At 37.8% G+C, this 23,616-nt stretch overlaps 1 protein-coding gene across 6 annotated transcripts in view; it reads right to left on the bottom strand.

Annotated features, from left to right (window-relative positions):
* cald1a (caldesmon 1a) overlaps nt 1-23,616 on the bottom strand; it is a 112,831-nt gene that overhangs the window by 8,371 nt on the left and 80,844 nt on the right. For 4 of the 6 annotated variants that reach the window (XR_009066685.1, XM_057855033.1, XM_057855036.1 and 1 more), the window contains 6 exons: nt 20,991-21,267; nt 17,596-17,733; nt 8,300-8,343; nt 8,078-8,153; nt 5,302-5,445; nt 5,123-5,218 (listed from right to left, as the gene is read on the bottom strand). Coding sequence is in view for 5 of the 6 variants with exons in the window: in XM_057855033.1 (XP_057711016.1) it covers nt 5,123-5,218; nt 5,302-5,445; nt 8,078-8,153; nt 8,300-8,343; nt 17,596-17,733; nt 20,991-21,267 (775 nt within the window). In the remaining variant the exon portion in view is untranslated. The remainder of the gene's footprint in view (nt 1-5,122; nt 5,219-5,301; nt 5,446-8,077; nt 8,154-8,299; nt 8,344-17,595; nt 17,734-20,990; nt 21,268-23,616) is intronic. The other 2 variants (XM_057855034.1, XM_057855037.1) reach the window with 1 other exon arrangement.

Below are 23,616 nucleotides of genomic sequence, written 5' to 3'. Positions count from 1 at the left end.
AGAAAGACTTGTAGTTCTTAAAAGATAAATGTTAGTACAAGTTATAGAAATTTTATATTAAAACCCTCTTAATGTTTTCGTTTTAATAAAGTTTGTAAAATTTTCAAACAAAAAATAAACTAGTAGTTCGCCATTGTTGATGTCAATAATAATTATGGTGCTGAAACCCATAAAATCAGTCGCACCCAAGCGCCAGCAGAGGGTGACAAAACACCAAAAAACACAAGTAACAAGTGGAAATGACACTTTGCTGTAATTTTAATTAGGGTTGTTCCGATCATGTTTTTTTGCTCCCGATCCGATCATTTTAGTTTGAGTATCTGCCGATTCCGATATTTCCCGATCCAATTCCAATCATTCCCGATAATTTTTCCCGATCATATACATTTTGGCAATGTTTTAAGAAAAAAATGAATAAAACTCGGACGAATATATACATTCAACATACAGTACATAAGTACTGTATTTGTTTATTATGACAATAAATCTTCAAGATGGCATTTACATTATTAACATTCTTTCTGTGAGAGGGATCCACGGACAGAAAGACTTGTGACTTGTATACTGTGACTAAATATTGCCATCTAGTGTATTTGATGAGCTTTCAGTAAATGATACTGTAGCCATGTCCAAATGCATGATGGGATGTGGAACCATGACTGTGCGTAGTGCTACCAATTGATACATCTTCTCTGCGTTGGGAAATAACATAAGATGTTAAGAAAAAAAAACAATTGCTACCTTGCTTCTCCACATTGCTTCCCATGATATTTCTAATCATAGGGAGAGGGATTGTAAGACTTTAGCCAATTTAAAAAAGGCTCCAAAGGCTGCCAAAATTCACTCTACTCATTTTACGCTGCCTTTTGTCTCTCTATATAGGTAAAACGGCGCCATTACAGATTGAGCGCGACAATGCTTGAGTGGGTCGTGCAGCGCATGCATTAATTGCGTTAAATATTGTAACGTGATACATTTTTTAAAAAATTAATTACCGCCGTTATCGGGATAAATTTGATAACCCTACCTTAAGCCTAAACTAAAGACTCTGGATGAGTGTAACATATTATGTCTGTAACGTTAAATACAATTAGAAAACGATTTAATTAAAAAATATATACAGTATACATTAAAAAAAGGCATGGCCGATATTTTTTTGCCGATTCCGATACTTTGAAAATGACGTGATCGGACCCGATAGATCGGCATCCCGAATAATTTTAATAATTTTTCTAATTTTAATCTGTTTGAGCGGGGCATGTACGTTAATTGCGTCAAATATTTTGACAGGATTAATTAAAAAAATGAATTAACGTCCGTTAACGCGATCATTTTGACAGCCCTAAAAAAAAAAAAAATTAAGTTGGACTATGATTACAACTATTATTGTAAAAAGGTAAAAAAGTTCCATTTCAATAAGGATTAAAAAAAAAAAAATGACAGTACTTTTCGGACTATAAGGCCCACCTGACTATAAGCCGCTACCCACCAAATTTGAAGAGAAAACGGCATTTGTTCATAGATTCATGTTCTGTGCTAATTATTGCTTCAGTTACTGTTCCAGTTGTTTCATGAATTGCTAGTTATGGTATTTGGTATCACTTTAATTGACAGTCGTGCCATAAGACTGTCATAAGACCATCTTAAGTATGACATGACACTACCATGAGCGAATGCTTATGACAGATGTCATTTTGTGTCATTCGGCAAATTATCTCACTTTTGATTGGATGCAAAAGATCCGAGCTGGACATAAATGACATAATTTGCCAGATGACACTTCATGATATCTGTAATAAGCATTCATAATGCCCATGATAGTGTCATGTCATAAATATGACCGTCTTATGACAGTCTTATGATGCCACTGTCAAATAAAGTGTTACCAAATACCATAACAAGCAATGAATGAAACAAATGGAACAGTAACTGAAGAAATAATTAGCACAGAAGATGAATTATGATTGTTATTTACATCTGTAGCACCACAAAGCATGCTAGGAGGCATGTGTTGCCTATGAACCTCAACAAATAAGCCGCACTGGACTAAAATGAAGGAAAAAAGCAGCGGCTTATAGTTCAAAAATTAATAATCGCATTGTCATACACACAATAGAGCATAGCGCAATAAAGGATGATTTCGCACTTTTATTTGAAATATTCTCCCATCTTAATGAAATATGCTTTAATTTTATGAACTCACGAGTAATGAGTTGACTCGAGTTAAGTTGCCAGCTTCAATTAAAAAAAAAAAAAAGTGGTATCGGAACATTAGGACTTTTATTTTATATTTGCTGCCGTAGTAAAGAAATATTCATGTCATTCTTATTTGGAATGAGGTAATGTCTAGTTAGAATAACTGACATTGTTAATTTGTGAACTCAGAGTTGCTTGCCGAGCTTTATTTATTTATTTATTTTTAAAACGTGGGATTGGTCCTTTATCGGTGTAAATACTTTTTTACAATGTGTCCGTATGGCTTGCTGTCAGAGGACCAGGAAATCCAAACATTGTGTACCGTTTACAATCTTGAATGGATGTAAAAGATCCGAGCTGGACGTAAATGGATTTAGTGACATAATATGCCATATGACACTTAATGACATCTGTCATTAGCATTGATTATGCCAATGATAGTGTCATGTCATAATTATGACGGTCTTATGCCAGTCTTATGATGCCGCTGTCTAATAAAATGTTACCTATTAACCCAAATAAATCCACAAATAAGCTGTACTAGACTTAAAGCAACAGGATTCAAAATGAGGGAAAAAAGTAGTGGCTTATAGTTCGAAAATTATGGTACTGTTTTCTCCTATGATACTTTTATTCTATTTTTCGACGACAAGTCACTCGGGAGTTTAAGTCGCATTTTTAGGGGAGATTTAATAAAATTCAATACCAAGAACAGACGTGTCATCTTGAAAGACAATTTAAAATACAAATAGAATGGAGTACAACAGGCTGAATAAGTGTACAGTATGCTAACGCGACATGACGCATAAACAACAACCTGAGAATGTGCCGAGATTTTCACGTAACATAGCTATTAAGAGATTTTCAGATAACTAGAAACTGCAATTTCTGGAGAAATTACTCTGGGTGTTTCCTGTGTGGAGATACAGATCTTAACCCCGCCCAGGGTGGTTTGTGGACATTTCGGGGACAATATTAGCTCACTTCCTGTTGATTTGGGGACATTTGGTGGGCGTGGCCTGGTCATATCAGGTCATTTTGGGACAATTATGGGGGCGTGGCCTGGTCATCTCAGGTCATTTGGATAAATTTGGGGGCGTGGCCTAACCATATCAGGTCATTTGGGACATGTATGGGGTGTGGCCTGGTCATATCAGGTCAGCTGGGGACATTTGGGGGGGTGTGGCCATGACGTGGTCAGGTCATTAGGGGGCGTGTCATATTGATATCTGGTCATTTTCTGTTGATTTGGGGACATTGGGGTTTTTTTGCCATTGAAAATGAATGGGAAAAAATTCAGATAACTAAACCATAATGAACACAGTGCCTTTAGCGCCCTCTTGCGGTTGTGAAGTGAGATAATAATGTGCTCATAATTTCACACATCAGTCGTCCCACAGAATAAACCACTCTCTCCGTTCAAACTATGAAAAATAAAATTGCGACACATAAAAGTACGTTAATTTCTGTCTTTTTAGTGAGGGAATAAAAAAAAAATTGAGATCTTAAAACAATTATAATAAAAATAAAATTTAAAAAAATCAAAAGAAGTCAATGAAATGGTGACTATCAGTGTTCCTATTTTATAATTTAAAAAAAAAGTTATTATAATGTAAAAAAATGTAAAAATACTAATAAATTGTAAAATGGTTAATATATATACATGTATACATACATACATATATGTAATGTAATAAATGTAAACTTATACATTTACAAAAAAAAAAAAAAACTTTTCTCCCATTATTTTAATTATTATTTTGGGGTGGGAGGGCATTTTAAGGAAAAGATAATAAAATATTTCCTTTTTGCCTTTGAAAAACAAATAAAAACCAAAATTGTAAGTATGTATCATTCTTTCTATTTTATACATTCATAAATGTTTAAAAATAATTATGGGGAAAAAAATACTGTTTTTTTAATTTTATATAATTCGGCTTTTTAAAAAAAAAAATTATTTTATTTTTAATTTTCACCTTAATCATAAAACTGACTCACTTTTTTCCTATTTTATGATTACAAAAAAGCCTAAAAGTTGAACAAAACTACAAAGTTTTAAAACAACAATAAAAATGGGTTGAATAATAAACTTAACTTTCCATAATTTTCCTTTCATTTCTAAATTGCAAAATTAAAGAAAAAAAAATCTAAATTAAAAAAGTAAAATGAGCTAATGTCTTCAAAAATTGCTAGCCAAAAAAATAAAACAACCATCTCTATCATACATTTTTTAAATACAATTACAAATTGCTAGAATAAAATACATAACATATTATTTGTTATCATGAGATATATATATATATATATATATATACACACCTAATTTTCACTGAAATTTACTTTAGAACCCTCCAAAAATGAACAAACTTGAACAAAAAGAATCATATTAACAGCTCAAAAAGAGGATATTAACCTTTTTGAGGTCAACGATGTCGATTATCAAAAGTTTGTGATTAATCTTTCAAGATCAATTGATCAAAAAATGTATGTAGCCAATATTGTAAATATTTACTGAATGAAAGTCATAAATCTGGAGAGGCAGCGAGAACCAAAAGTGGTATTTGCAATTTGTCAAACCAATTTATTTTTTGCCACATGGCAAAAAAAAAAAAAAAAAATGCCACATGTCAAAAACCACTTTTGGTTTTGGGCCTGCTGTAAATCTGATGCACATTATCAAAACAGCCAGCAGGTGTCAGCAAAGAACACCAAACAATACTGACAAGAAACTATACTGTATGGACAATATTCACTAAAATGACAAGGTGACTCAATTTATAAGCCCAAAAAATAAAGATATGATATTGCGCAAGATGAAAGCTTTGACGCTTTTACGCTTCTTCGAACTTGACATATTGAGCTGCTGCGATATGAAGAAAAATGACGGCAGAAAGGCAATTTAAGCGTTGTCGTGGAGACGACCTACCGATGGCCTTCCTCCCGACGACTTGGCGCTCTCAGGGGTTTTATTCAGCCAGTCGTTGATGCGGCCCGCCACGCCTGGGTTTATCACAGTTGCTTCCTGTTCGGACAGGTCGAAGGTGAGGATTGCGGCACTGAAATAAAATAAGAAAAACAAAAAAAACCCCCGGAACCGTTCACTACCTTGAAAGCGCTGCTGCCGCTGTTTCCCGGCGCGCTGAAGACACTGCCTTTCTCCCACATGCTCTTGATGTTTCGTATGCTGTCGGTCGCCGCCGGGATGTCCACGGCCGCCGAGCGAGGGCATCGCAAGTCCTTGGTCTCTCGCTGCGGCGACATTTTTGAATGGATATTTTAGTTAATATATATGAAATGACAAGGCTGGGTAATGAGTACACCTTTTAATTGCGATTAATCACATTGTGCTGGCTAGAGTCCCCAGTGCTTAGAGGTAGTTGACATTTTACAGTACGTTACTGCCACCTTGCCACATATCCACATCCACGTATACGTACATGTACAGTGGGGCAAATAAGTATTTAGACAACCACCAATTGCGCAAGTTCTCCTACTTGAAAAGATTAGAGAGGCCTGTAATTGTCAATATGGCGAAACCTCAACCATGAGAGATAGAATGTGGAAAAAAAACAGAAAATCACAATGTTCGATTTTTAAAGAATTTATTCCAAATTAGAGTGGAAAATAAGTATTTGGTCACCTACAAACAAGCAAGATTTCTGGCTGTCAAAGAGGTCTCACTTCTAATGAGGTCTAATGAGGCTCCACTCGTATTAATGGCACCTGTTTTAACTCATTATCGGTATAAAAGACAACTGTCCACAACCTCAGTCAGTCACACTCCAAACTCCACTATGGCCAAGACCAAAGAGCCAGACACCAGAGACTGGCTGGGAAGACTGAATCTGCAATAGGTAAAACGCTTGGTGTGGAGAAATCAACTGTGGGAGCAAATATTAGAAAATGGAAGACATACAAGACCACTGATAATTTCCCTCGATCTGGGGCTCCATGCAAGATCTCACCCCGTGGCGTCAAAACGATAACAAGAATGGTGAGCAAAAATCCCAGAACCACACAAGTGGTTCACATAGTGAATGACCTAGAGAGCTGGGACCGCAGTAACAAGGGCTACTATCAGTAACACAATGCGTCGCCAGGGACTCAAATCCTGCACTGCCAGATGTGTCCCCCTGCTGAAGAAAGGAAACGTCCAGGCCCGTCTGCATTTCGCTAGAGAGCATTAGGATAATCCAGAAGAGGACTGGGAGAATGTGTTATGGTCAGATGAAACCAAAATAGAACTTTTTGGTCGAAACACAGGTTCTCATGTTTGGAGGAGAAAGAAGACTGAATTGCATCCTAAGAACACCATACTCTCTGTGAAGCATGGGGTGGGACCAGGACGACTGATCTGTGTAAAGGAAAGAATGGATGGGGCCATGTATCAAGAGATTTTGAGTGAAAATCTCCTTCCATCAAGATGAAAAATGGCTGGGTCTTTCAGCATGACAATGATCCCAAACACACAGCCATGGCAACAAAGGAGTGGCTTCGTAAGAAGAATTTCAAGGTCCTGCAGTGGCCTAGCCAGTCTCCAGATCTCAACCCCATAGAAAATCTGCGGAGGGAGTTGAAAGTCCGTGTTACCCAACGACAGCCCCAAACCATCACTGCTCTATAGGAGATCTGCATGGAGGAATGAGGCCAAAATACCAGCAACAGTGTGTGAAAAGCTTGTGAAGAGTTACAGAAAACGTTTGGCTTCCATTATTGCCAACAAAGGGGACATTGAAAGTATTGAGATGAACTTTTGGTATTGACCAAAGACTTATTTTCCACCATTATTTGCAAATAAATTCTTTAAAAATCAAACAATGTGATTTTCTGTTTTTTTTCCCCACATTCTGTCTCCCATGGTTGAGGTTGACCGATGTTGAGAATTACAGGCCTCTCTAGTATTTTCAAGTGGTATTTTCAACTTGCACAATAAGTGGTCGAAAAAAATTTGATTACTGACACCACATGCGATGACAAAAAGCTTTTTTTGTGGATTGTAAAGCTTACGGTTAGCGGTTTAGCGAATGTACTTTCGTTGAACATTTCAAAATAAAAGCACGTCATGTTCGGCATATAAATAACGATTTCTGGAGTGAATCCCACCCACTTCAGGATTCAGATTCTACACTAAGAGTAGCTTTAAAATGACACCCTTTATGAAAAATCTGATTGGCAATGAATAATTATTATACAACTATTATTTATAGTAGTATACTACAATATTATTGCAAGATCTTTTTTTAAGAATTGTTTTGAATCATGTTGGAAAGGCGAAGTCAGTGTTCTGAATCTGTTTACATTCCATTTTTTTGCACTAGTTAATGGTATTACCATTTGATCTCATTGTTTACTTGCGATTTATTGTTGTAATTTACGTGTTTATTTGTACTTTAATGAAGAATTTAAGTGTTCCAAAATGTTTTTGTGAATTAATAAGCATCTTTAAAAAATGTCATTGCTAAATTAGTAAACAAAAGGAGGGGGGGATTATTAGATTAGTCGACCAATCGTAATCGGCTGACTAATCGGGAGAAAATCGTCGTTTGGGACAGCGTACAGTGTACCGGAACATATTTCCTCGACACTCTTCTCACCTTTTTTACCCCTGACCCATTTTCATGCCTGGTTAATGCATAGTTTGAATAACTGACTGTGTAAATTTGTGAGTTAACTCAGAGTTGCTTGCCGAGCTTTAATTTTTTTTAAAAACGTGGTATTGGTCCTGTCTCGGTGTGAACACTCATTTTTACACTGTATCTGTATGGCTTGCTGTCAGATGACCAGCAAATCCATACATTTTGTACCGTTTACAGTAGAGCTTAACAAAAATCCACCTCCAATAAGAAGTGTTTCTTTCATTTGGATTCATAAAAAAGCTCACCTGAGCTGCAGAGGTGTACTGCTCCAGTCTGTTGTCAATCTTGGACACCACATGGGATGGGGACGCCTTTGCTGTGCTGTAGTATTTAGGGCGGATGAGAATACAAAATAATGAGAACTTGTTTGAAAATTTTACACCTTGCCGACGGGCATTTAAATTCCTTTCTAGCCAAAAAGCGAATAAAAGCTTGTTTATTGATCTGAGCCGTTTGATTAGTTCTACCTTTTCTGTGCCGACTTGTTGAGAAACTCGGCCCGCTCGCCAATCTGGAAGGAAAATGCGACAGGTAAATATTCCGGCTGTGTTTTATTCTGATGATACAACAGATGCCTTATAAGTACACAACCGATTTTTCCCAGCGAGTATCGATTCGAAGACACGCACAGAAAAAACAGCAGGCGTTTCCCTATTGCTGCTGGACTGTGAGAATCTCCGTGGAGAGTTTATGAGGCTAATAATACAAATATAACCTAAGAGACAACTTGTGTGAATGTGGGAGTTCCCGAGATCCTCCCTGACAGGAAATTCCCCATTCTCCCGACGCATTTTTCGAACAGCTGCGGCCATGCGAACGGCGTTACAGTAATCCTGTTAACCCTAATCGCTTTCCTGCATCCTCGTGTCCCGACAATACGTGTTATCTTTCGCGCACGGAGCACGTCAGGCAGCCGGGCTTGTGCTGTTTAAATGCAGATAATGTGCACAAAACCTCAAGGGACTGTGTTTATACCAGTGGGAGATGACAGGAGCTAGTGATACATATTCTTTAGGGTTCTAAAAAGTACAGAAGAGTCGAGTATGCAACATTAATTGCAGAAACTGAGCCGTGATCCTGTAAATAATTAGTAGTTGAAACCTAAGGAAGGAAAATGGAGGTTATGCATTTTAATGAGAATAATTAGCATCAGAGGTGGGTAGAGTAGCCAAAAATTTTACTCAAGTAAAAGAAATCATTCAAAAAATGTACTCAAGTACAAGTAAAAAAAGTACTCGTTAAAAAGAACACTCTTCATGAGTAATATTGTGAATAACTGCTAAAAAAACTGCAAAAAAAAGTCCGATTTACGCATCTACGGTATATGAACTGCTAATTAGAGATGTCCCGATCGATCGGGTCCGATCACGTCATTTTCAAAGTATCCGAATCGGCAAAAAAATATCGGCCATGCCTTTTTTTAATCTACAGCATATATATCAGAGGTTGTGCTAGACTTTTGCGTTGTCTGTCATTTTGACTGAGTGTCATAAAAATCCGGTCATAATCTATTTTTACCCGTCACTTACATTTTTAAAATGATAATAATGACATATTCAATAGTATTTAGTTTTCATTCATTTTTAATTAATATTCTGTCCGAACAAGCTTAACAACAGGCAAACAGACAGCGGAGTGCACCAATCAGCGACAGGCAGACGTGCCGTTAGCAAAGCGACGAGGGCAGGACGAGGGACTTGCGCGCGGAAGTAAACATACGAGGAGAACGGAGTTTATTCAACATGGCTCGCGCGAGACAGACTGTTGTCAATGACTCGTGTCGATGTGTTTTAGCTCATTTAAAACTGAATTTACCGTGAATTGGAACATATTCTCGGCTCTCCCGTTCGCCATCCGTGTTGTTGTAGAGACAACTTTCGGCGCGCAAGAGTGACGTTGCTCGTGAAGAACACGTCACGCAAATAAACAAATCTGATTTGTCGATTGATTTTGTACCTACTCGAGAGGCTGGTTCCCAGACTTTTCTCTCAGTGTTTGAAAAATACAGGGAGAACAGTCTGGCCGTGCCAGGCAAACACTCAGTTGCCTTGACATTTTTCCGAGTAAGGCCAACGACGTCATGCATCAAGAGAGACAATCGCTAATTAATATGCTCACTCGCCACCTTGTGGTCTGGGGTGTGAATTGCAACCTGTCAAAATGACAGCTGGACTTCAGTTTTTTCCGTCACCGTTTTAAAAAACCGGTCAACGACGGAAAATATTCGGTTAACGCGACCCCTAATATATATATATATGTATATATATGTATTTTAAAATTAAATCGTTTTCTAATTGTATCTAACGTTACCGACATAATATGTTACACTCACCCAGAGTCTTTAGTTTTGACTTAAGGTAGGTTTATCAAATTTATCCCAATAACGGCAGTAATTAATATTTTTAAAAATGTATCACGTTAAAATATTTAACGCAATTAATGCATGCGCTGCACGACCTCCCCATGCATTGTCGCGCTCAATCTGTAAAGCCGCCGTTTTACCTATATAGGGAGATAAAAGGCAGCGTAAAATAAGTAGAGTGATATTTGGCAGCCTTTGGAGCATTTTTTTAATTGGCTAAAGCCTTACAATCCCTCTCCCTACGATTACAAATATCATTGGAAGCAATGTGGGGAAGCAAGGTGGCACTTGATCTTTTTCTTAACACCTTATGTTATTTCCCATCGCAGAGAAGATGTATCAATTGGTAGCACTACGCACAGTCATGGTTCCACTTCCCATCATGCATTTGGCCATGGCTACAGTATCATTTACTGAAAGCTCAACAAATACACTAGATGGCAATATTTAGTCACAATATACAAAGTCACAAGTCTTTCTATCCGTGGATCCCTCTCACAGAAAGAATGTTAATAATGTAAATGCCATCTTGAGGATTTATTGTCATAATAAACAAATACAGTACTTATGTACTGTATGTTGAATGTATATATTCGTCCGAGTTTTATTCATTTTTTTCTTAATGCATTGCCAAAATGTATATGATTGGGAAAAATTATCGGGAATGAATGGAATTGAAAAGTGAGCAAAAAAATCAATCGGATCGGGATCGGCAGATACTCAAACTAAAACGATCGGGATCGGATCGGGAGCAAAAAAACATGATTGGAACAACCCTACTGTTAATATTACAGTACAGTATACCCAGTACTCCGCAAATAGTGGGGGACTCAGAGCTATGGGGGTGGCGCATGTGACCTCGGGAACATACTTTTTTGCCTTAATAGACCCAATGTAATTCCACATCCACTCAGTGGGTGGCAGTGGTGCTCTCATTTTCAGAGTGTGCAGTACTTTTAAACCAAACAAGAGCACACAGCAAAGAGCACTGGAGATATGAAGAGCTAAGACGAGGAAATATGACAAAGCGTATGCAGCGTTTGGCTTTTGCTTTGACTTTTAATACAGTGGGAGACGAAGAAAGACCATTCTGTTTACTGTGTCTAAAAAAAGGTTCGCAGCAGACAGCCAAATCAATTATTAAAGACATTAAACCCTGTACCAAAAAAATTGATTATTAGATGCATCGCGATTCAACACGTGACGATTCGATTACGATTTATAAATGTTCAAAAACGATGATTTTCCCTCATAACTTTATGACAGCCGCTAGTAGCGGAACGAAATTCAAGACATGCCTTGAAAATAAATTTGTGTATGAGACAGGCAGGAACCCTGCGGTCACGCTTCTGTGCGAAAGTTATTTTTTAGAGCGAGAGGGAAACAGATAGTTCGTTGCTCCTTGTCTTGAGTTGTAGCAGTAGGATCAAGTCGTGTTAATTGGAAAATGTCCCGAGTGTGTTGCTAAGTCTCATGTGAGTCATGTGAGTATAAGAGGTGAGTACATGAACCCTCTTGTAATGTTTAGCCATTATTGTTGTTTTTGAGATGTTACTAGTTAGCGCCGACCGCTATGCTAATTAGCGACTTCGCTAACATGTATTTCCATGTCAAGTTGTGCGTTGTTTGGTGGTGTACAAAAGTTATTCCAGATGCAGAACGTTTAAAATCAGGATTCAGTACAGCGGTAACACTACAAACATGCGAAATAGTACAGAAATCTGTGAAAACAAAGTACACTGGTCATATTTGGAGAGACACTTTGTTTCCAGAAAATGTGGAATTCATTCCACCAGTGTAAATTCTATTGTATTGTTGAGTGAAATAAGTAATGCCTTTGAAACAACTAATGTTTTTGCACCTTCTTGTGAAAAAGAGCATTTCGAGGTCAACTGTGTGTTGTATCGGCATGTTGAGAAATAAGTACTGCCTTTAAAATGTTTTCTTGTTTTCGCACTTTTCTTGTAAAAAAAAATGGGCATGTTACCATCGTTCCTGTTGAATCACTAGGATACTTTAAATAAATAATGGACATAAATTTGTGTGGCTACTTTATTAATTAGCAATGTACGATGCGTCGATAATCGTGATAACCACGACCATCGACAATACTATGATCGGCACTCAATAATCGAATCGTAGCACCTTGAATCGGGATCGAATCGACTCGTGGGGTGCCTAAGATGGCACACCCCTGTGCCAGAGCTATGGGGGTGGCGCATGTGACCTCGAAGAACATAAAGTGGGGCAAATAAGTATTGAGTCAACCACCAATTGTGCAAGTTCTCCTACTTGAAAAGATTAGAGAGGCCTGTAATTGTCAACATGGGTAAACCTCAACCATGAGAGACAGAATGTGGAAACCCCCCCCCCCCCCCCCAGAAAATCACATTTTTGATTTTCAAAGAATTTATTTCCAAATTAGAGTGGAAAATAAGTATTTGGTCACCTAAAAACAAGCAAGATTTCTGGCTGTCAAAGAGGTCTAACTTTTTCTAACGAGGTCTAACGAGGGTCCACTCGTTACCTGTATTAATAGCATCTGTTTTAACTCATTGTCGGTATAAAAGACACCTGTCCACAATGTCAGTCAGTCACACTCCAAACTCCACTATGGCCAAGACCAAAGAGATGTCGAAGGACACCAGAGACAAAATTGTAGATTGGGAAGACTGAATCTGCAATAGGTAAAATGCTTGGTGTAAAGATATCAACTGTGGGAGCAATTATTAGAAAATGGAAGACATACAAAACCACTGATAATCTCCCTCGATCTGGGGCTCCATGCAAGATCTCACCCCGTGGCGTCAAAATGATAACAAGAACGGTGAGCAAAAATCCCAGAACCACACAAGGGGACCTAGTGAATGACCTACAGAGAGCTGGGACCACAGTAACAAAGGCTACTATCAGGAAGACAATGCGCCGGCAGGGACTCAAATCCTGCACTGCCAGACGTGTCCCCCTGCTGAAGAAAGTACATGTCCAGGCCCGTCTGCGGCTCGCTAGAGAGGATTTGGAGGATCCAGAAGAGGACTGGGAGAATGTGTTATGGTCAAATGAAACCAAAATAGAACTTTTTGGTAGAAACACAGGTTCTCGTGTTTGGAGGAGAAAGAATACTGAAAAGCATCCGAAAAACACCATACCCACTGTGCAGCATGGGGGTGGAAACATCATGCTTTGGGGCTGTTTTTCTGCAAAGGGACAAGACACTGATCTGTGTAAAGAAAATCGAGAGATTTTGAGTGAAAATCTCCTTCCATCAGCAAGGGCATTGAAGATGAGACATGGCTGGGTCTTTCAGCATGACAATGATCCCAAACACACAGCAAGGGCAACAAAGGAGTGGCTTTGTAAGAAGCATTTCAAGGTTCCGGAGTGGGCTAGCCAGTCTCCAGATCTCAACCCCATAGAAAATCTGTGGAGGGAGTTGAAACTCCTTGTTGCCCAATGACAGCCCCAAAACATCACTGCTGTAGAGGAGATCTGCATGGAGGAATGGGCCAAAATACCAGCAACATTGTGTGAAAAGCTTGTGAAGAGTTCCAGAAAATGTTTGGCCTCCGTTATTGCCAACAAAGGGTATATAACAAAGTATTGAGATGAACTTTTGGTATTGACCAAATACTTATTTTCCACCATGATTTGCAAATAAATTCTTTAAAAATCAAACAATGTCATTTTCTGTTTTTTTTTTTCACATTCTGTCTCTCATGGTTGAGGTTTACCCATGTTTACAATTACAGGCCCTCATATTTTCAAATGGGAGAACTTGCACAATTAGTGGTTGACTAAATACCTATTTGCCCCACTGTACTTTTTTGCCATACTAGAATAAAGTGTAAATTCACATCCACTCAGTGAGTGGCAGTGGTGCTCTCATTTTCAGAGTGCGTGCAGTATTTTTGAACCAAACAAGTGCGCACAGCAAACAGCACTGGAGTTATGAAGAGCTAAAACGAAGAAAAAAAATCATTTATCTAAAATCAATCTAAAAATCGTCGCAGGCGACAGTGGGAAGCCAAATAAATTAAGATGACACTTAAAGGCATCAAACCCCAATCACATCGATAGCCGGTTGATTTTTTTCCCTAGCGAAAACGTGCGAAATATCGCCAAAAATTGTCCTGCTTTGTCAATGTTACATCAGTAAACCAGCAAGCACTGTTAGTATCATATAAGGTGGCATACCAAGTTGCCCAGTGATGAATGATTCTATAGTGGCGGCAGATGGGGGTGCGGGAAGTTTAAAATTTACGTGTTCTTGGAGGTGGGGGGTGCGTAACAGAAAATAATTGAGAAGCACTGCTATAACCTATTACACAACCAAATTAGCCCCACCCCCCCGTCCCCCCCCAAAAATAGACGAAAACATAGAATTTAAAACCTAAACCCAAAAACTGCCAAATACAAACTGGGAGAAACATGCAAACATGCGCTTTCGAGTTGTGTTAACTGTCAAATAGTTATATTCTTACGGCGCTTTAAAGACGCCACGTGATTGAACAGGCCGCTGTGATCATATGACTTCTGACTGCAAAGCTGTCTGGTCATGGGACTGCATTGTTACGTCAAGAAGAAGGTATAATTGGGTCATGTGATTATCGTTGCGACATCTCAATAGTGAAACTGGTAGTCAAAGCCGGCATCTCTGGCACAATATGAAGTCAGATTTAATATGTAGAATAAAGAGTAAAAACGGAATGACTCCTGTGTAGCGCAAAGTTGCGTTTTATATTTATAAATACACTCAAGTAAAAAATATGGCGTAGGAATACTACTCTTCAAAGTACATTTTTCTCAAAAACTTACTCGACTAAATGTAATATGCTTTACTACCCATCTCTGATTACAATAAAAAAAATTAACAATACATTTGACTGCATGGAAGAATATGAGATTAATCTTGTGATGAAAAATTGTGATTAAACTAATTTTCACATAACCCATTGATAAATATGACTGCGTATACAACTCAATAAATTGACTGTATGTATAAAAATCAGAGTAATCGCCTCACTTTACCTGCGATTAATCTTATTCAATCGAATAATAAATTTGAGTGCACGTATGAACGAGATTAATTGCGATTATTCCCATTTTTACACCGACAATTGAATAATTTGATTGTGATGAAAATTAAGATTAATCATGTGAGATTGTGATTAATGTCATTTTTCACATAAACTACTCAAATAAATTTGACTGCATGCATGAACATGAGCTTAATCATAATTTCATTTTCACATGCGGTAAAACAACACTTAAAAGTACATGTTTCACAAAAGCTTACTCAAGTAAATATAACATGTTACTACCCATCTCTGATCACCATTAAACCAAAAAATTAACAATACATTTGACTGCATGGATGAATATGAGATTAATCTTGTGATGAAAAATTGCGATTAATCTCATTTTCATATAACCCATTGATAAATATGACTGCGTATACAACTCAATAAATTGACTGTATGTATGAAAATCAGAGTAATCGCCTAGCTTTACCTGCGATTAATCTCATTCAATCGAATAATAAATCTGAGTGCATGTATGAACATGAGATTAATTGCGATTATTCCCATTTTTACACCGACAATCGAATAATTTGATTGTGATGAAAATTAAGATTAATCATGTGAGATTGTGATTAATGTCATTTTTCACATGAACTACTCAAATAAATTTGACTGCATGCATGAACATGAGCTTAATCGTAATTTCATTTTCACATGCGGTAAAACAACACTTAAAAGTACGTTTCACAAAAGCTTACTCAAGTAAATATAACATGTTACGACCCATCTCTGATCACCATTAAACCAAAAAATTAACAATACATTTGACTGCATGGATGAATATGAGATTAATCTTGTGATGAAAAATTGCGATTAATCTCATTTTCATATAACCCATTGATAAATATGACTGCGTATACAACTCAATAAATTGACTGTATGTATGAAAATCAGAATAATTGCCTAAATTTACCTGCAATTAATCTAATTTTTTTTATTTAGACAAGCTAATAATAAATTTGACTGCATGTATGAAGATAAATTTGATTGTGATTAACCTCATTTTCATACTGACAATCGAATACTTTGATTGTGGGTATGAAAATGAGATTATCATGACAGAATCACTGCAATTAATCTAATTTTTCGCACAAACTAACCAATAATAAATTTAATTGCGATTAATCTCACGTTCATAAACACAATTCAATGATGAATTTGACTTTTTGTCTGAACATGAGATTAATTGCGATTCATCTCATTTTCATACTGACAACCGAATAATTTGTGGGTATGAAAATGAGATTATCATAACAGATTAAATGCAGTTAATCTCATTTTTCGCACAAACTGACCAATGATAAATTTGACAACATGCATGAACATGACTTTATCGCGCTTAATCTCATTTTCATGCACACAAATCAATTATGAATTTGACAGTGTATGAACCCGAAATTGCGCTTGATATAAATTTCATACAGAAAATCCAATAATAAATTTGATTGCGTGTGTGAATATAGATTAATCGCTGGAATTTACCTGCGATTATCTCATTTCATTCAGATGATCCAATAATACATTTGACTGCATGTATGAACATGAGATTAATTGTGATTAATCTCATTTTCATACAGACAATCCAGGTTTAGTTTACCTGCAATTAATCTCATTTGTTTTCATTCAGAAAATCCAATGATAAATTTGAATGTGTGTATGAACATGAAATAATTGGGTGAGATCAACTGCGATTAATCTCATTTTAATGCACATTCCCAAAAAATCCTTTTGTAGTACTATTTGACACAGATTAACTTGATGGCGTGTATGAACACCGACATTAATTGGTATTAATCTATTTTCATACAGACAATCCAGGTTTAGTTTACCTGCAATTAATCTCATTTGTTTTCATTCAGACAATTCAATGATAAACTTGAATGCGTGTATGAACATGAGATTAATCGGGTGAGATTAACTGCGATTAATCTCAGATTCATGCACATTCCCAAAAAATCCTTTTGTAGTAATATTTGACACAAGTGCATTTGAAACAGTCATATTAATGAAATATGAATTTATTTTAATTCATTGGCTGCCATTGTGGTGATAGACCTCCAATCCATTCGAACTGAGAGAGGCTGGCAGCGAATGATCGCTTCCAGCCCTCCCAGTTCATTTACAAGTGCAGCCATTTTGTCACATCACTTATACCAATACACATTATTTATACAACAAAGCAACAACCACAAACACCCTTTTACCTACAGTGAACACGATGCCAAAATAACGCTGCGTCTAGGGCGTCCAAAAGGGGGAGAAACCAGATGAGTGATGTGACACGCGCCTATGAACCGACACAGGCGGGAAATCAACTGACCTTGAGGGGGGAGCCGCGAGGGCTGACGCATTTGAAGGGCTTGCCTTCGTCGTCCACGGGCTCCTCGACTTTCTGCCGCCTCTCGGCCGCCTCGGCCCTCCTCCTCTCAATCTCCTCTTTCATCTTTCTCTTCTCCTCCTGAACAACACACACAGGGCAAAAAATTACTGTTATACTGTCAGGCTACGGTTAGCGCTTTTTTTTTTGGTGATGAATGGGGATTCACTGCACAGCAACAGTGGTCTTCAGTTAATGTGCCCGCTATGAACTGCCCTTTCAAATTATTGGCGTATGCACCATTTGTACATGTACGCGGAAAGGATAGCGCTTGGTGGCGCGTCGCCCGTCTCCGAGCGGCCTCGTCTTGCTTAATTAGTCTCTCTATCCCCGGGCCCTCTTTTAATTACAAATCAAAAGGCCTCATTATCATGACACAAGACGAGGAGGATGGGGCGGAAGGAAGGGCCACCTCGTACGCGGCCAAGACCAACAAAGATGAGCGGTCGGGCTAACGAGGAAAATGTGGAGCTGAGAGTGATTGTGGGAATGAGAAACAATGTAGCATGCTAATTGATGGCCAAAATGGAGAATAAAAAAATAGAAATGAAAGGCTAGAAGACTCCACAATATAATGAGAACATATAGACTCATTCAGAGCATGCTGCCTGGATACAACGGATAGACTAGTAAATATGCTACCTCGCTATAAATATCATTACAAGCTCATAACTTCATTTAGAGGAGACACCATGTACGTTTTTTTTTTCAGTTTGGCCTGGGGTGCGACTTATTCTCCGAGTGTACAATTATTACCACATTATTGTATCATTTCTAGGGCTGTCAAACGATCAAAAATTTTAATCGAGTTAATCACAGCTTGAAAATTAATTAATCGTAATTGATCGCAATTCAAACCATCTCTAAAATATGCCATATTTTTCTGTAAATTATTGTTGGAATGGAAAGATAAGAAACAAGATGGACGTAAACATTCAACCTACTGTACATAAGTAACGTATTTGTTTATTATAACAAGAAATCCACAAGATGGCATTAAACTTATTCAAATTCTTTCTGTTAAAGGGATCCACGGATAGAAAGACTTGTAGTTCTTAAAAGATAAATGTGAATACAAGTTATAGTAATTTTATATTGTAACACCTCTTAATGTTTTCGTTTTAATAAAATTTGAAAAACTTTCAATCAAAAAATAAACTAATAGCTCGCCATTGTTGACGTCGCCGAGCCGGATGTCACATGGGCTCTTCTACTTCTTTCTTCCACAGTGTCTTTAACTACGTAAGGTAGTGACTGAAATACACCACAAGGTGTCAATGGCGAGTTTTAAATTAGAGATCTAGCCAAGGCAAAGTCTGAGTAAGTTTTATGTGTATTTTGCATAGCTATTTTGATTGGGAATGCCAGTTCTCTGTGCACTGAGTGCTTTTCGTTTTGTGAACATTATTATTTTTTTAAAGATAGGAATATACAGTGGGGCAAATAAGTATTTAGTCAACCACTAACTCCCACTTGAAAATATTAGAGACCTGTATTTGTCAACATGGTTAAACCTCAACCATGAGACAGAATGTGGGGAACCCCCCCAACCCCCAGAAAATTATATTGTTTGATTTTTAAATAATTTATTTGCAAATCTAGGTGGAAAATACGTAAGTATTTGGTGAATCTCAATACTTTGTTATGTACCCTTTGTTGGCAATAACGGAGGCCAAACGTTTTCTGTAACTCTCCACAAGCTTTTCACACACTGTTGCTGGTATTTTGGCCCATTCCTCCATGCAGATCTCCTCTAGAACAGTGATGTTTTGGGGCTGTCGTTGGGCAACACGGACTTTCAACTCCCTCCGCAGATTTTCTATGGGGTTGAGACCTGGAGACTGGCTAGGCCACTCCAGGACGTTGAAATGCTTCTTACGAAGCCACTCCTTTGTTGCCCTGGCTGTGTGTTTGGGATCATTGTCATGCTGAAAGACCCAGCCACGTCTCATCTTCAATGCCCTTGCTGATGGAAGGAGATTTTCACTCAAAATCTCTCGATACATGGCCCCATTCATTCTTTCCTTTACACAGATCAGTCGTCCTGGTCCCTTTGCAGAAAAACAGCCCCAAAGCATGATGTTTCCACCCCCATGCTTCACAGTGGGTATGGTGTTCTTCGGATCCAATTCAGTATTCTTTCTCCTCCAAACACGAGAACCTGGGTTTCTACCAATAAGTTCTATTTTGGTTTCATCTGACCATAACACATTCTCCCAGTCCTCTTCTGGATCATCCAAATGCTCTGTAGCGAACCGCAGACGGGCCTGGACATGTGCTTTCTTCAGCAGGGGGACACGTCTGGCAGTGCAGGATTTGAGTCCCTGGCGGCGCATTGTGTTACTGATAAGTAGCCTTTGTTACTGTAGTCCCAGCTCTCTGTAAGTCATTCACTAGGTCCCCCCGTGTGGTTCTGGGATTTTTGCTCCTCGTTCTTGTTATCTTTTTGATGCCACGGGGTGAGGAGTTGAAAATCCGTGTTGCCCAATGACAGCCCCAAAACATCATTGCTGTAGAGGAGATCTGCATGGAGGAATGGGCCAAAATACCAGGAACAGTGTGTGAAAAGCTTGTGAAGAGTTACAGAAAACGTTTGGCCTCAGTTATTGCCAATAAAGGGTACATAACAAAGTATTGAGATGAACTTTTGTTATTGAACAAATACTTATTTTCCACCATGGTTTGCAAATAGATTCATTAAAAATCAAACAATTAGATTTTCTGTCTTTTTTCTCCACGTTCTGACTTTCATGGTTGAGGTTTACCCATGTTGACAATTACAGGCCTTTCTAATATTTTCCAGTGGGAGAACTTGTACAATTACTGTTTGACTAAATGCTGTAAGTACGCAATAATATCTCGTTAAAATCATGGTATCTTTAATTATGCTCTCATGCTCTCACCTCGAGTTAGGGTTCAGGGGTTTAAAATTATTAACTTTTTTAAAAACGCCATCCTGTTCAAAAAAATTTTCCCTCTGAAAATTGAGATTTTAAGTTTTTCAATGATGTACCACACATGAAAATAGAAAACATTTTGAAATTTGTCCAAATTGGGGGTCTCAGAGCGGAACTGTTTTTTCCGCCACTTACCATTCACAACCATTTTGATAAAAGGTCCACACATCTCGGAAACTCGGGTTATCATAATAAAATCCCAATTATCCAGTCGAAAATTCGATTTGAAAATTTTTGACCCCATGATTGGTATTCACGTGAAGGCAGCATTATAACCAATAGGACTGGAAGAGGGAAGTCAGGACAGATTTGTGTATGACTATTACTACTTTTGAGTTTATTATGATGACAAGCTATCAATCGCGATTTAATTTTGAATACCTCCTCTCTGGCTCTCCTCTCGACCTCCTCTTGCTTCCTCTGCCTCTCCTCCTCCTCCAGCACCTTCTTCCTCTCCTCCCTCTTCCTTTTCAGCTCCTCCAGCTGCGCCTCGGCCTCCTGCTGCTTCTGCCGCATGCGCTCGAACTCCTCGCTTTCGGCGTTGTCGCGTCGGCGCTTCAGCTCCTCCAGCTTGAGGTCGGCCTCCAGGCGGACGGCGGTGTCCTCGTCCCGCTCGTCGCCGAACGACGCCTCGGGGGAGCGCGCGTTGCTTCGACTGCTGCAAAATGTTTGACACCTGATATAACCTGAATTTTTCAACGCGCACTTCAAGGATTTGGAGCGTCAACGGCAAACACCTTTCAAGATAACGTTACCGCTAATCTCTGGTTTCACGCTTGAGGCGTCAGCTTTTTCTCCTCCATTTAGTTGCTTAAAATCTGATTTCAATCGTCCTTTTAATTATTTTGTTGATGCCGTTGGCAACGCTTAATGGCAGTTTTTATTTTTAGGTTTATTTTGGAAGATAATTTTAGTTTAAGTAATCGGTTGGTCTGACCTTTAAGGAGATTACAGCAGCATTTTCCCACAACTGATGAGGTACATTAATCACGCACTACTTTATCAGCTTTTCAACGTCACAATTTCTCACAGCATTTAGATTTTTTTTTTTTTTTTGCACTGGGTTCAACTACATGTTATGCATATTTAATTGGGATCCATATTTGGTAGTGGGAGTTGACATATCTACTTTTGTAGTCTTATTGCTTTAGTTTTTGTTTAAATACTGACTCATAACTGCAGGAATATTGGTTTTCAGAAGCATATTTCAAAATATTTGGAGAATATGTGTCCAAAACATGCATGAAACCCTGTTAGCATAACCGTTTTAGCATAGCAGAAGAAACGCTAGACGAGTACTCAGGGGTGAAAGTGGGCCAGAACGGTCAGGAACGAAGTTCCGGTATGAGATTCAGGGCCGGAATGCTGTTCTGGTACATGGCGCTTTGATTCCGAAAAATATGACAGAAACGCTAGACGAGTACTCAGGGGTGAAAGTGGGCCAGAACGGTCAGGAACGAAGTTCCGGTATGAGATTCAGGGCTGGAATGCTGTTCTGGTACACGGCGCTTTGATTCCGAAAAATATGACAGCAACTGTCAAAACGCTATGTAAAAAAAGAAAAAAAAAAAAAAAAAAAAATATATATATATATATATATATGCTAAGCTGCCACACATGCATTTTATCTCCAAGAAGAAAACAATCTAGCAACATCAGATTTACATACACAAGTGTTAACAACAAGCATAATAAAGTGCGCAATCTTCAAAATATATTCCATTTCACTCCGCGTAATAGAAGTCATTTGTACTTATTTTTCTGAATGTATGTTACTTACATCTTTATTATTATTTAAAAAAATGTTTATATGAACTTCAGTTTTATTATAAATCCTATGTTCTCAATTAGTTAAAATTTAGATTTGGCATTTAGTATGTGAGAAAATGAGGGAAAATAAAAATTAGGAGATGGAGGTGGGGGTTATTTCTGTTTTTGTCAGCTTTTATTTTGCAAATCATTGAAAAAATACAATTTTGAATAAAAATCAGTTGTTGTATGTGTTATAGAAATAACTGTGCTAAAACAGTTTTCTTTGCATTTCAGTAGCTTAGGAGGTTTGACCCTCCCACCCCCCTAAAATGAAAGAAAATAAATAAATTAGGGCTGTCAAACGATTAAAATTTTTAATCGAGTTAACTACAGCTTAAAAATTAATTAATCGTAATTAATCGCAATGAATCGCAATTCAAACCATCTATAAAATATGCCATATTTTTCTGTAAATTATTGTTGGAATGTAAAGATAAGACACAAGATGGATATATACATTCAACATACGATACATATGGACTGTATTTGTTTATTATAACAAGATGGCATTAACATTATTAACATTGTTAAAGCGATCCATGGAAAGAAAGATCTGTAGTTCTTAAAAGATAAATGTTAGGACAAGTTATAGAAATTTTATATTAAAACCCCTCTTAATGTTTTCGTTTTAATAAAATTTGTAAAATTTTCAAACAAAAAATAAACTAGTAGCCCGCCATTGTTGATGTCAATAATTACTTACACAATGCTAATGGGTGCTGAAACCTATAAAATCAGTTGCACCCATACGCCAGCAGAGGGCGGCAAAACTCCATAAAACACAATTAACAAGTGGGTATTTCACTATACTGTCATTTAAATCTGTCTGAGCGGGGCATGTGCGTTAATTGCGTCAAATATTTTAACGTGATTAATTTAAAAAATGAATTACCGGCCGTTAACGCGATAATTTTGACAGCCCTAAAATAAATAAATACATAAATCAATCAATCAATCAATCAATCAATAAAATTTCTGGACCTTCACGTCGGGGAGTTCCGGCAAGAAATTCTAACCACTTTCACCCCTGCGAGTACTGCAAAAAAGGCTAACATTGCAAGCTGTCATCATTATTTGAAAATAAGGGGTGTAACAATCACTTCCTATTCATTTCGGGAACATTCTTGAGTCACTTCCTTTTCAGTGACCCAAAATAAACCTGTAAGTGCCCCGAAATCAACAGGAAGTGACCTGT

Source organism: Corythoichthys intestinalis, chromosome 13, assembly GCF_030265065.1.
Source record: "Corythoichthys intestinalis isolate RoL2023-P3 chromosome 13, ASM3026506v1, whole genome shotgun sequence".
Classification (NCBI taxonomy): domain Eukaryota; kingdom Metazoa; phylum Chordata; class Actinopteri; order Syngnathiformes; family Syngnathidae; genus Corythoichthys; species Corythoichthys intestinalis.
This window is presented reverse-complemented; position numbering and strand designations above follow the sequence as displayed.